Consider the following 14,785-nt stretch of genomic DNA (forward strand, 5'->3'; position numbering starts at 1 on the left):
TGCTAACCAACACATGCATAGCTGCACACATGCTAACCAACACATGCTAACCAACACATGCATCACATATTAAATGCAACATTAAAACAGCTGCCGCATAAAGTGCATTTTACAACTGCCGGCGGTTTCTCATGACTACATGGAAAATTGAGTATGTTCATGTTTTATTAATATATTTATGCGTTTTGTTTGGCGAACAGGAGGAAAGGATTTGTTTGGAATTTTCGAAGCAAATGAGGAGATTTGATTGCTCGACTGTTTAGCAGACGTACATGACAACATGCGTTCCAGTCGGTGCGTCTTCACTGCAGCAGCTGACACGCCTGCACGTGGAGAGAGACAGGTGTTCGTAAGCCCTTGGCAAACACGGAGGAACGTACACATGCAGCTTCTCCTTTTACCTCCTTACCCGTGTTATTCGATGATGATTATCATTAAAGTCGCTCATGTAGTAATAATAGTGAGCGCAGGCATTCCCAGCTTGGTTTCCAGTGTAGAATACAATTTCTTTCTTTTTTTTTTTAAGTTGTTTGCATGAACAATCAATTAGCAATCTCTGTGATCGCTGTGATACCATTTGGGACACAGTTGAGTCAGTCTTAAAGGGACAGTTCAGCCAAACTACAAATACTGGAAATAGTTTCGGTTTGATTTGTTCAGGTTTAAACATATCTGTCTCAAGAACACAAACAGTTTGTACAGAGACTATTTGTGCAGTAGAGAGTGGTTTCATGAAGACTACTGAGGTCTGTGAATTGTATCTGAAAAGACAAATTACTGATTTTATTAATGTAATTGTTTAATGCTTTGAGCGCCACATACTGAATTCCTTTTATTTCCATTTTTTAAGGTTGGAGGCAGAAATCTCTGAGGCTAATTATCAAAACCCACATGTGGAAATAAAACCCAATTTGGATGCCTAAATTCCATAGGAGTGAATGGGGCAAATGATTTTGTGTAATTTCTGTGAGCAGAACTTAAGAGATGAAAAGAGAATGATTCAGAGAAAGAACTCGGTTTAGATAAAACAATGTGGCATATACTAAATCTGTTAGAAACAAGCAGGGGAATAGTAGGCGCACAGATTACGGAGATGTCTTCTTTCATGGTTACCCTGTTTGACGCTGTTGTCTAATCATAAACGTGTCTGATTTGGCTTGTGAGCCGTCACCTGAAACAACATTTCAGGCCTGAATATGAAATCCTGAGATATGAAGCGAACGCAGCCGATTCTGATGCAGCGGTTGGTTAAATGATATCCTGGACGACTCCGGTTCTGTGGAGGGTCAGGTGAGGTGAAACATGCAGCCTCGCTCATGGGACACTGCGAGCCTCAAGGCCCCCTGATGTAGGATCAGTCTTTTCCCATCCACACTCTGACCTCGGCCCTTGCTTGCAAACATGCAGACTGACCCCCGAGCAGGGCCGCGGGCCAAGTCCCACCCACGCCGTACACTTACCCTGCTGTATGTCTGCATACGGACCACTTTTTTTTCTCCCAATGACCCAGATACTCATATTCTTCCCCCAGAGAGCCGCCTCTCTCAGTCTAAGAGAGGCTCATTATTTTACTGGAGTGCCTCCCTTCTTTCCTCCTACCGAGGAGGGAGGAAGTGGGGCAACCTGGTAGACATGCTGCACTGGGGTGCGTTCAAACCCACTACGGTTCCACCGGGAGACATTCTGGATCCACACAATTAACGTAAAATAGAGTCAGCAATTTTGCAGCAAATTACTGCTTCATTATTACCTGGCTATCCCCCCACGCGTAATTGCGCCTCTCCAAATTTGGCCAGCTCATTTGATTGTATCACCTAACTGGCCATCCTTTTATTAGGTACAAGCATGTGTGGTGTTCTGAATCATGAGTGTGCGTAGCAGGCTACATCGATCTGCCCCGCATTAAAATAAAAGCATCATGTATTGGCGTGGGAGTGTTATTCCAGGAAGCATTTTTATAACAATGTTCAACTTTTGTTATCGGGCAACGCTGCGTGAGCGTGCCTGCACGGCCTAATGTGAACCAGGATCAAGCAACATCTGTTTGTATGTATGTAAATATATTTATTTCACTCCATCGCTCATGGTCCAGATTCTCTCCTTGTATGATAACAAAGAGCAACAACGGGTTACAGACCAACCCTTTATATTCATAAATCAGAAAAACTTCAAGATAAAATCCCCTCTGAGGGCTGAAGAGGGCTCTCTGGTGATACAAGATATGTAATGGTTAAACTATTACATCCCGTGGTGAAAAGGATGAATAAGTGGATATGTTGTGTCTAAAAGGCAGTGATGAACCATTCACTTCAAAGAGAATTGCAGACCGAAGACACGTGTGTCCACGTTGACGGCTAATGGTCAAAGACAGACACTGGTTAGAGACTGCCATGGCTGAGGAGACCTAACAGTTAAAGATCAGCTGCAGCGTTGCGCGCCACGCCTCCGTCGGCTCGGCACCTGGTTCTCCCAACAGTCCGTCAGTTGCGCTGTTTGCAGGAGCGGATTTTCCAGACAGGACCGGCGGAAAAGAAGAAGAAGAAAAAAAGCAGGAGAAAAAGCGAATGGGGGAGAGAAAGAGGAGGAGGAGGAGGAGAACGTGACAACTGCTGGATGCGGACAGAGTGTGTGCGCGGCTGGCTACACTGCCTTTTGGGGAGGCCTGATCGGCTCTTGCACCTGTCCCTCTCCGTCTCCGCGGCCAGGCGCAGTTTGTAGGAGAGCGACGCTCCTTTTTTTCATTTATCCGGCAGGGCGCACAGAGGCGGAGGCGCACACACAGACACGCACAGTACTGTACGCACACGCACACATACACACACATATACACAGGGCAGGCAGGCAACATGACTTCATCCTACAATCTGGATTTTCTGCCCGATATGATGGTGGAGAGCCGCCTGCTTGTTCCCGGAGACAGAATGTGAGTTATTCTTTTATTTCCCATCTTCTCCGCTTGTGATGTCTGATCGCTATACTGTCCTGAAGAGCAGCTGTCCGATGTGGAAGCGTCGCTCCGCTGCCGGATATGTGACTGGAATCGGGGTCGCAATTAACGCTCCGGCCGGCGTGACTGCACCGCTGTGTTATTGTGTTAGTTGCGGCTTCTTGTTGTTAATATCCGTCGGTAAAAAAACATTGTGCGGGGATCGCGGGAGCGCCCGGGGATGTTATCGGCTCTACAGACAGGATGGTGATGAATGAACGCCATTATGGGGAGTTAATGCCGCCGCCGTGAATAAAAGCTTGTCTTTATGAAGCTCTGTTATCTGCTGCGTGCCCTCAAATTGTTTGCAGCCCGTCAGGGTCGACTCTTGTCGAGCATCGGCTCCCCCGTCTCCCCCTCCGCGGAATAGCAGGAGGGGGAAGTTGCTTCGAATTTGCGGCAGCCGCCCATGATAACGTCTCTGGGTCTCGCAGGGTAGGAATAACGCGGTGGTTTTTTGGGGGGACCGTGCAGCCGTCTGTGTGGGAGCGCACCGTGCCGAGACACATAAAGACCACAGAGTCTGTCTCTGTGTTGGTTCCAAAAAAAAAAGCTCAGGGTGGAGTGATCTCAGTCACATGATTTAACTCCGCTCGAGGCGTTTTTTTGCGCCCTCGCCGCATGTTATTCTCCACACTTTGGACACTTGGATGAAATGCATCGGGCGGCATTTGCAGAAGAAAGAATACAGAGTGAATAGGAGAGAGGAGAAGCAGCACAGGGGGCTTCTCTTTTTTGGAGAGCATGCAGGAATGCATGGATGAGTGGTAACGCGTGTGTTTCAATTGGATTTGCTGTAATTCAGTTAAACTCCGGAATCTGTAAAGCAGGGACAAAGGGAGGTTTTCATCCCGACATGGTCATGCGTTTTTTTGTTTGTTTTTTCCACAGTGCATGTCCCACTTACGTCTCCTCTGCTCACAGCGCCCGGTTGCTGATGGATCATGTTCTCTTTTTTTGTTCTCCAGCAGAGAATATGTGTGTACACACTGTGCTGCAGCTCTTCCTTTCATCTTCTTATGAAGGTCTTTTTCCCTGTCGGTGTATGTTGGGATGCAACACTTAACTTCTGGTGACTCACATTGTAAGAGAAAAGAACAAATATAATGAAGTGTGCATTTGTTTGTGTGTGGGAGGCGTTGTACAAAATAACTGATTCAGTAGACTCATAATGCAAGACATTTTAGCATTCTGCACAGATATATCAACACTCACAGCAGCTCTCAGCAGCTGGAGGTCAGCTTGTTTCTACATTAGATGCTGTGGAGTTTGACTTACCATAAAATACAGTGTTTTCATTGTAAACTCTATTTAGTTCCTCCGGCTAACCACAATTCATAACAATGATATCCCATGTAGGCCTGTAAAGTCATTATGTTTACTGCTGCAAGCTCGGTATGATTCACTATCGTAATCTTATAGACGATAACAATATAAATCTAAAACACAGAATCACTATAAACCACCGCAGACATGCTTGTTAGACGCGTTTCCACCAGGCAGTTCAGCTTGTTATAAATTAGAGCGGTTGAGGATAGTACCTGGTACTTTGTTTTGGTACTACCTGGGTCCAGGTTCCAAGCGAGCTGAGCCGATACTTGGAGCTGGGGTTTAAACACTGCTAACCACGGATCGGCCGGAGAGAATTCTCACCAGGACGATGGGACATCCTGCACAAACATGCATTAATAAATCAGAATTTAAACCCGAATTTAAAAAAACTGTCAGCCTGCTGTACACTCTCTGTTATCTTGCCGATGACGGGATTCCTCAAGTGTCAGTTGATGACGAAGTCACGGCGATCAGCTGACAATCCCCTCCCACACTGAGGGGGTTCTATCTGCAGCGGGAAACAAAATGGGGAAAAGGACTCGGTACCAAAAGTGAGTCGAGTCGATCAGAGTCGGACCATGCCGGGGAAACACGGCACATGTCAGTGGTCCCCGACCTGGGAACCCCACAGAGGGGTTGCAGGATTAATCTGAGGGGTCACAGGATGATTAGTGGGACAGAATGAGACTCAAAAGCTTCTTCGACATCATGTTCTGACTCTCTCATAGTTCCCTTTTTGTTGTTACATACGACTAACTTAACTTTAGAGGACGTATTAAACTTGTGACATGCCGTCTTAAATGTGGACATCACTTCTTCTTAAAGGGACACAAGTAAAAAAAACTACTATTTATCACCGTAGCATTATTATAGAAGTATACTATAGGAGATCAAAACTACCAACACGTGTTCCTTATTATTAAACCGCATGAATCACAGGATCCCCCATCTTCCTGTTTCCACCGTGACACCAGGGGCCGTGCACTTCACCCCTCCGAGTCTCCCTCCACTGACTCTCCATGTAGTCTGTTACCCCCGGTGCTATAGAGATGAGACGGCTTTCTCATTAATCAGTGTCAGCAGCTCTGACGGCGTCGCCCCCCCCCCCCCCCCCAACCGGCGGGGGGGGGCGAGGAAAGCCATCATAACTCCCAGCCGCCCTTCTCTCAGTCTCTCCACCTGATGGGTCTTGCATCACCAGTTGCGGGTGTATCGGCCACCGGAGTGAGGGATGTATGAATAATGTGCGTCTCCGGCCCTTTAACTTCCTTACCCTGGAATTGGCTGCGTTCCCTTTCAAGGCCTTGCCGCTTCCTGGAGCTAACTCCCCCCGTTGACGCTGACGGCCCCTGACAACATCAGACTTGACAAATATTAGCAGAGATCATATGAGAGCTAAGTGGTACCAACAGTCTAATCTCTCTCTATCCAGTCCGATCAGGGCTTAGCGCATGAAAGTGAGAGACACAGGGGGAAAGAAATGGAGCGGGACCTCTGCCCTTTGCTTTCCACTTTAACTCCAAGTCTGAAGCCAGGACTCGGGTCGCTCTCTGGGAAATATGTGGACCCCTCACCTCCTTCAACACTGTGTTAAATCCCCACCTGGAACCAAACTATAAGGCTCAGGGTCCGTCACACTTCTGGGCTGCAGGACGGACAGTATTTAGAAATGGTTTCTTCAAAAAAGCAGTCAATGAATTTGCAGCCAAAATTCAAGTAAACAAGAACGCAAGGTTGCTGACTTTAACAAGTACACAGTGTTCAGAGGGAAACACGGTGCAGACTCGCGATAATGCTCGAAAATGACACGCTCTTGTCAAGTGTGTACACAGCCCAGCACCGACACAGACGACCCGTTTCTTCTCTCAGACGGGAAAATGTCCATCTGACCGCTGATTCTCTTTACGACCTTCTTCTCTCGCTCCGTCCTGTCCGAGCCTGAAAGAACACAAATCATGAAGCCAACAGCTGAGAGGGTACGGTGACGGACAACATAGGGTTCTCGTGAGAAATATACAGCAGTGTCTGTTTGTTTAGATGAGGGGGCGGGATGGAGTTTCAGAGAGGGGGGGGAGGCTTGTCTGCTCAGCATTAGCTTTAACAGGCTGATACCACCGCTCGTACTTGTTGTCATTCGTTTTATTTAATGCGTCAACCTTTAACTCGCATGTTAGTCTCTGAAAACCCACCAATAAAACCTTTTTGAGTATTTTCCATTAGTGTTTCTGCTTTTCACAAATGACGTACATTTCTTGCAACACAAAACTAGCTGGAAAAAAATGCATTTTATACTTTTCATGAAAGCCGAATGCGGTCACTCGTGGCTCCCATTTCCACCTGATGCAGTATAGGTTAAGAGCTTCACACAGACAGTTATTGATCACAAAGTATTTATCAACTGTATACTAAACAAAAGGCTGCATCTCAACCATGCAAACAACACTTTATGGCTATTTTATGTCCAGTAAAGAAGTAATCCTAGAAGTGAACAAGAAGAAGAGAGACCGGGCGAGGGAGCAGGGTGACAACTGACACGGGCGGACTGGGAGAGGAGAATGACGGGGGGGAGGTGTGAGAGAGGGAGGAGGAGTGATGGTTTGACAGCATCCGACTCCCTGGACGGACAGCTGGTCGGGTTTGAATTGTGTCTTATCTGATGTGGAGATTAAGAGAAAATGAGAGGGGAAGAAGAGAATCAGCGGTGATGTTGGCAGTTTTATCTTCCTCCCAAGCAACAGAGAGAGAGAGAGAGAAGCCTGTTCATTCACTGTTGTGAGGATGACACACACACACACACACACACACACTGAGGATTGAGGAGAAATTCATCAGCGGCAGTAGAAGAAGCCCTCCGTCATTTCTGTTGTGACTCTTTTTGTTGATAATATTGTTATTTAGGCGGGAAACATACAGTATGTGTGATATATGACGAGATGGAGTCGTCTTCACGCATCACCAGCTGCAACGTTTGCTTTATGTCGCTTTCTCTCGATGTGTGTGTGTGTGTGTTGTCATAATGATGAATGTCTTTGCTCTGCCGGGGCTCAGGAGCAGTTGTCTGTGGCTGACACCGCCGTGTGTAGGTGGTGATGTATCGCGACCGTGCGTCCGAGGTCTCGGTGTGGATGTAGGCTGTGTGTGTGCAGGTATCTTTATGGATACATGATGGGGTCAACAAGCGTCTTCATAGGTCATAACTGTGTGAATAGGTGTGTGTTGACATGCGTTTTAGCTTCCTCGGGAACTGGTTTTCAGAGAGCCGGGTACTGTACAGTAGCTGGGGATGTGTTGATATGCAGAGTGAATGTGCAAACATGATCTGCTTCTATAGAGCTCTGATGACGCCAGTTAGGTGCTGCCGGTGTGTTTATTGCACTTGCTGTGTGCCTGCGTATGCATCTTGCTTAATCTCCACTCGCTGATGATCTGCTCATGATTGTCTCATTACTCTTTTCACTCCGTCAGCCATGTTGCGTTCAAGGCCTGTAAAACTAGCTCCTCCCCCAAAAAACTATCTCTCTCTGGGCCTCTTCACATCTTTGATTCTTCACATCTTCGCGCCATGTTACTGATTTAATTGATTTGACTCCTCATGAATGTTGAGGTGAGCTTCTATTGCCCGTGATTATTGTTTCTACAGCACGTTTTGAGTCTCCAGCTCTTTGCTCATTCAAGTCAGGTCCGCGTTCTCACAACACGCATACACACACATTAATTGAGCTATGCAAAGAGGGTGATTTGTGTGATTGTATGTGTGAGTAACAGTGTTGTGTGTGTGTGTGTGTGTCTTCTGCTTTCTGAGAGGAGTATTTCATCACTTGGCCTTGAAACGAATGAAGCATGTACATGCTTTCAGTGCTGCATACACACATTGCCACCCACACAAATACGCAGAATACACATCACGTGACACACACAAACCCCATGTTGTTCACATCATGTCCCTGGGCTGTAGTGACGGGCAGAAATAACTGCATCCTAAGAGACCAGGAGAACACAGCAATGATCTCTCTTCCTCTCGGTTTATTTGCACCTCTCCTCTCCACCAACCCCTTCCTCTCTCCATCTCTTCCTCTCCTCCCTTTCCTCCTCTCATCCTCAATAGTCAGCCATTGCGTTTGTACTGTGCAGTGGCATTACTCTGCCTTGCCAGAGGGAAAGCTTACCTCATGCATGTCTCGGTAGATTCCCCCCCCCCCCCCCCATCCCTCGATTTATCCCTCTTTGGCCTGTATCTTCCTCTCTTTCTCTCTGCACTCCCACTCTCTCCCTCTTTCTCCATTCAAGCGTGCTAAATGCTTTACCTCTGTCAACTCTTGAGTCTGAGAGGAGCTCATTATTGTGGAGAAGGGAGAGGAATCTGGGATTAGGAGAAACATTGGTGGACTGAGGCTCTTGTTCAGCTAAAAGAACCATCAGAATTACAGAGCGGGATAGATTTACCTGCGTTAGTTTTCCGTATTCTTCACTAATCGCCATTGGGTTGTGGGTTTTACTGTGATTTTTAAATGATTACTTCCTCGGAAATCTCTTTTCCCGGCAAAGCTGGATTTCAATCTATTAACAATGACTTTTATTATCTTTCTTCAATGTATGCGAGCAACATACATGTTAAAGGTACACTATATGCTCCTACTAGTTTAGATATGTCCAGGTGATTATATGAAAGTGTCTGACCATCTTAAAAATGATAACTTGTGGTTATTATTACATGCATTAGCAGGAATGGGAAGCACGTTGCATGCAGCCATTTTGACGTTATCTCTCAGCACTTCAAGGCTTTTTTTTGTGTACGTATTTGCACACTTCTGAAACATAACTGGAAGAAACAGTTCCAGAATAGCCCAAAGTTACGTTGCTATAATATTGACATTTCGGGGTCAGCCTTCAGTATTTACATGTGACAGTTGCATTGGGGTGTAAACACAGGCGCACGCATGCTAAAGAACCTGGAGAAACATGTATTGTGGCAGGAATTCCAGGTAGATACCTGCATTCAACCCGACGCAGTAGCTGGGCTGGTTGGCTTGCACGACAGCATCTACCGGACCACATGAGAGCCGGCCCGGTGACATCCGATCACATGTTAGCCAAAGGTCAGTGCCAACTGCTATCAGCGTGCAGACCAGCTCCTGCAGCACAAATCACCGCTCTTCATTCCAGACACCTCAGCAACATGGTTCCGAAGTATCGCTTCTCGTGACACACTTAATTGCGAATCTTATCACTTCTTGTGCACAACAGGATTACCAGTGAAGACGCACCAGATGCGGAATATGTACGAGCTGCAAATGCAATCATTTCCGCAACAAGCTGGATGGCAGCTTGACTCATCGGCGTCTGTGATATCAATCAGATGGTGGCAAAAGAGTCATTTTCATGAAAAACTTGTTCTCAGGAGGAGTAGAGGTAACTTCAATCAGCCAGTATAATGTTTGAAATGGAAGCCTGCAGGCTCCTGGGGCTGGATGCCACTTGGTTATCTCTGTGATAGCGAATGGGAGAGAAGAAGATTTTGATGGGGTCAAACTGTCCATTAATGTGCCATTTCGTCCGTGTCTAACCTTTAAGATTTGAGTATAAACTTGTAGCATAAGTGGACAGACTATATTTATCCCCGCCAATAAACTGTATCTATATTGGCCTGTTTCTGTGATTCTAATTTATAGTAATAATAAAAAAGCTTGCAGTGAAAAATGTCTCTTTGTGTGTAGAAGGAGCTGCTCGCCCACTCAAGAACATTCAGTTTGTCGTGGATTCTGTGTCTTTATAGGGTCTAGAGGTCTAGGTTATATTTCAAAAGCTTTTCAATTGTGTCAAAAGAAAATTCTGGCACAAATATCAATATTCCTTGGTTGTGAAAATATTCAATAAAAAATGTAAAAATAACGACATTCCCTTAATCCTCAAAACCCTTGCCTTACCTTATAATGGAGTCTAACTAAGAATCAAACCTCCAGCCATGCATGGGGGGTTGATCTGAGTCTGCCACCCAAACCTTAAGGTGCTCCCCAGCCTCATTGACGGAGCACACACTGTACTTCCTACCCATGAATCTCTCTTCATTCCCATCTGTTTTATATGGGCGCTGCAAAATATTCACACACACACACACATATCCATACACAGCTGCAGAGCTGTCAGGTCTAACCTTGACTCGCACAGAGAATGAATTGTAATGCAAAGGGGAGGGCGGGGGGGGGGCACAAACAGGATGTCAGAGAGCTGCTGCTCGTCTCTGCCCGACCTACCTCTTTCTTCCCCGTGGAGTCCGAACTCAGCACAATCTCTCTGTTACAGACATTTATTCTCTCCTCTCACTAGACCACATTAGTTACCTTTCAATTTTTTCCCTCTTCTCACCAAAACGGATCCCGGGAGCAAAGACAGTTTCGGGATATTAGCAGTTCGGTCTTCACCAGTAGCTCTTGTGTTGCATGCTAATAACGTCAAATGTGAAGCTGCGCCAGCTGCCAAGCTAAAGGAAAGGTTATCATAAAAACAATATGCCACCAAAGTATGTAAGTTTTATGGAGCTGGATAAAAATGTAAATGATAATACATCCCGAGAAGCTTTGTTTAAAACTCCAGGTGCTTCATTTCTTTAAGTGGTGAGTGATGGCAGATTGCTTCCAGCTAAAAGCAGTCAATACATTTGTGGTTGTTGTAGATAAAGGTTATCTATTTGGTATTCAGAGCATTTCTATTGCCTCCACACGGCTCTCAACATGGCGTTGGCCGAGCCGGCTGCTGGCGGCTAACAGTTCCTACAGCGCTAACAGTGCAAACAACAGCAACAGTATTGACAGAGCTAACAGTGTTAATATTGGGTGGGTGGAAGTGGAGGGTAGGCGCTATGTTTCTGGGACAACGTCAGGGGTCGGGACGCCGTTATCGTCGGTAACTGCGGTATGAGAGCAGTGCAGAACGACTGCCATTAGCGAGCAAAAGGGGCAAACCGGCGAGACTCAAATGCACTAAGAGGCACATGAGAACAAAGCATACAGAAGCTCAGGTCACAACTCACACAGTTGCTCAGGACGCCATCCCTCCAAAGTTTGGCTTATGGCCGATTTGGGCCAGAGTCGGCTCATAAAATCTGTCCAAATCTTTCTGAACCATGCCCCAAAGTTTGCACTTCATTCATCACATGTCTGGAAACTAGGTGTGCCAGATTTGGGCCTCTGTTGGGAGCAGCTATTAGGGCAACAAGTTTAAGTGATGGTTTGCAGCCTAGCATTACTCAAATCGATGAATACTGAAGTGTTAGAATGGAGTGAACTGCTGAAGCTGGCAACACATTCATGACTAAAGAGCCCGTAGACTAACACTAATGTGTTTATTCCTTACATATCGCTCTAGTAGTTTCTCTCTACGGTATGTTATCCAAATGTACAAGTGAAGACATTCCGCTTAATCAAGGACAACAAAAGCGCTCCCCTCGTGATGTTTCCTGAGCCAAACATCATCACATTGGAGTCATTGGGGCGTACTGTTTGTCCATTTTGGGGTGCGTGAGCTGAAAATATTTGCAAAGCTATATGGAGCAGAGCAGAAGGGCCTTCAGCGGGCGCCGTGCCTGCGGTTAACTCCCCGGCAGTGATAGATGTGAGTGTTCCAGATAGCAAAGTGATCGATGGGAGTATTGTTGGGAGGGGCATTCGGAGTTGCTGTTATTGTGTTTCGGAAAGCTATGGGGAGATGGTGGTGGCGGGGGGGGGTGTAGAGGAGAGCTTGACGGGTTTATTGAGAAGCGTGATCTAGTGCACCGCCCCGGGACTGTTAGATGTAGTTAGAGAGGGCAGGAAAAGAAACAAGGAAGAGTTGGTTGACGGCCCAATGCATGGAAGTAGAGCAAGTCTGCATCCGAGGAGAGAAGAGAGGGAGGAAAGAGAGGGCAGGAAGCGAGGATGGTGCAGAGGTGGGAATAAATGTGTAGGTTATCTGTTGATGTTTATCTGCTGTGTCCTGAGGGCTTGTGCAGTCATAACAGTGATCTAATCTGCACCTCTGGAGAGCACGCACACACACACTCTCGCTCTCAGTGCCCATGCCACCAATCATCCATTTAAACCATCATCTATCTGCCCTTCATCTAATCCATCCATTCAGCCCACATTTCCACTTTTTAATTTATCCTCTCCTTTATACCGTGGAATTCCCTCCATCCTTCAGTCCGCGCCTCCACTCCTACATCCTGCTGAAATCCAATTGGCGTCATCTCGCGCCATCTCCTCTCCCCCCCCCCCCTCCTCCTGCCCATTTACCTTCTGCTGCCGTAGGGTTCAATGGACTTTTAAAGGCAGAAACCGATGCCAAGTATTTCAGACTGCTGGTATTTTGTGCTGATATTCAATATCTTTCAAATTGGCCAATTTCATGGCAAAAATTATCTGTAATATCCGAAAGATTGTGAAGAGCCCAGCAGGTGATAGGTTAGAGATTTCAGGGCAGGCATGCAATGTTATCAATGGCGTCGTTTTTAGCAGCACCACTGGACTCTGAGCAGTCTGCCAGGGCGACTCAACTCGGCGTGTCCGGGACTGCTACTTGGTGTGGGGTGGCTCTCAGCGGGCACATGTCGTACTCGTCTGTTCGCTGCGGCCGGCTCTAGGTGGACTTGGAAAGACTCGGGGTGAAGGTGGCTAACGGCTCTGGCTGTGAGCTTTACAGCACCCCTCAACTGGACCTCGCTGGGACTCTGGACTTAGCGCTCGCTGGGCCCTCTCTCGCTGCGGGGCAGGATGGGGGTCCTGCTGCGACTGTCAGCCGGGGCAGATTGTCCTCAGTTTGAGGGGTCTGTGGCGTTGTCAGTAACCCACCCGACCCGATTTGTTCTTGTATTTGTGGAAAACTGAAAGAAGAGTTTTCAACCTTTTTACAGCATAAAAACGATTGTGGGGGAATTTTAGTGGAAGTTATCCTTTCACGCATGAACAGCACCACTTTGTAAATGTTTCAGCTTGTTCTTGATAGACTGATGTATTTGTACACCGAAGCCTTCCTTCGCTGTGTCGAATCAACTTTAACGGCCTGCATGCCTTGCATGTTCTCTGGCATAGTCGGTATCGTATGGACACGTGCGTGTATCATGTATGCCCGGTGTATGTCACATGACGGGTGACGTTGGGGGTTGAGTGGGAGGAAAGTGTGTGGGTGTATGTAATTAGACCATCGCTGCTGCCAGGGGGAATTGTGTGGGAGTGTTGGGCACAAAGAGCATTTAGTGTGTGTGTGTTTATATATCAGCCACTCTTCTTCTTTGCATTCACCTCAGGGAGATTATAGTGCATTTCCCTCTGTAGGTGAAGGTTTGAGTAAACAAGCAGCAGTAATAGATAAGTCGTGCATGCAAAAACCAATACTGTCTCCTCTTGTTACGTGTTTTACTCTTGTGCATTCAGAAGTAGCGTGGCTAAACTGCGCTGGAGGATTGAGTTCAGCAATTTGTGATTTTTCTTTGTGAAAGTGTCTGTGCAGGTCTCAGCCGCACCGTGCTCAGCGTGTGCTGTGTGCAGTTCGGTGCCCCCGGTAAATTGGCGTCGGTGGGCATATCAGCCGTTTTGCACAATGCAGCGTTTGACAGAGGTCGAAGCATCTGCTAAAACCGATGTCAGCCTCTCACTCCCCCTGAACAGAAGCCCCTTTTCAAAGAAGTGAGAAAACAGAGTTATTGCCCTCCTTCAAACGGTGCCGTTTAGGCGAGGACACTATAATTTGCCACTGAGAAGCCGAAACGAGAGGTGCCGTTTGAGCCATTGATTCCCGTTGGCCTTAGCCTTTTCAGCGGCGAGAGGGAACGAGAGGATTAAAAACAAAAAACAGGAGGGCGAAGCCATTCCTGTAGATGAATCACAAACATCTGGTGCGTTTTAGGGCTTTGGCATGGATGTTGTAATGCTTGTGTGCGCACGAATGTGTGCACCGAGAACACCTGCGAGCGTAGCTGCTCATCCGTGCATGCATGTACGCCCAACAGTGCCCTGCTATGTTCTGTAACAACCCACCACAAGGCAGGGGAGTGGGGAATGGCCTCTCAACCTCTCAAGTGAGGGAGGGAGGATGTCGGGGCTGCCGTGGCTTCATTCCTCAAAGCTGCTGCTGATCAAACGGGTTTGATGGCTCTGGCAGAGGGGAAAACTGAACGGCACCACTGGAAAGACATTAACACGAGCGGGTAAGAACCTTAAAGGAGCGGAGCGGCAATCTCGATCTGTTTGGCTCATTTCCCTCAGCACAGATCTATTTTACAATGTCCCAGACCATTTCCCACTCGGGATGCTCAGCTCGTGTGATCTCTCGCCGTGTTTGGATGCGTGTGCGATCAAGGCCCCCCCTCTTAAGTCAGTCTAATTTGTATAATTGAAAACAGTCATCTGATGTGCAGTTCAGAGGTAGGGCAAGCAGCGGCAGCACTAAGATGTCACCCAGCAATGCATGAATTAGCACCTTAGCTAGTTCAGTTCA

The 14,785-nt window shown here is 47.0% G+C and overlaps 1 protein-coding gene across 16 annotated transcripts in view; it reads left to right on the top strand.

Moving 5' to 3' along the window:
* celf2 (cugbp, Elav-like family member 2) overlaps nt 1–14,785 on the top strand; it is a 166,943-nt gene that overhangs the window by 54,592 nt on the left and 97,566 nt on the right. For 11 of the 16 annotated variants that reach the window (XM_031858806.1, XM_031858822.1, XM_031858823.1 and 8 more), the window contains exon 1: nt 2,756–2,923. The exons of the other annotated variants lie outside the window; for them this stretch is intronic. In XM_031858806.1, coding sequence (XP_031714666.1) covers nt 2,847–2,923 — 77 coding nt within the window. In that variant the 5' untranslated portion in view covers nt 2,756–2,846. Of the gene's footprint in view, nt 1–2,755; nt 2,924–14,785 lie in introns of those variants that run through there. 16 annotated transcript variants of the gene reach the window in all.

The sequence above is a fragment of the Anarrhichthys ocellatus genome, unplaced genomic scaffold, assembly GCF_004355925.1.
Source record: "Anarrhichthys ocellatus isolate YVR2014 unplaced genomic scaffold, GSC_Weel_1.0 scaffold21, whole genome shotgun sequence".
Lineage (NCBI taxonomy): Eukaryota > Metazoa > Chordata > Actinopteri > Perciformes > Anarhichadidae > Anarrhichthys > Anarrhichthys ocellatus.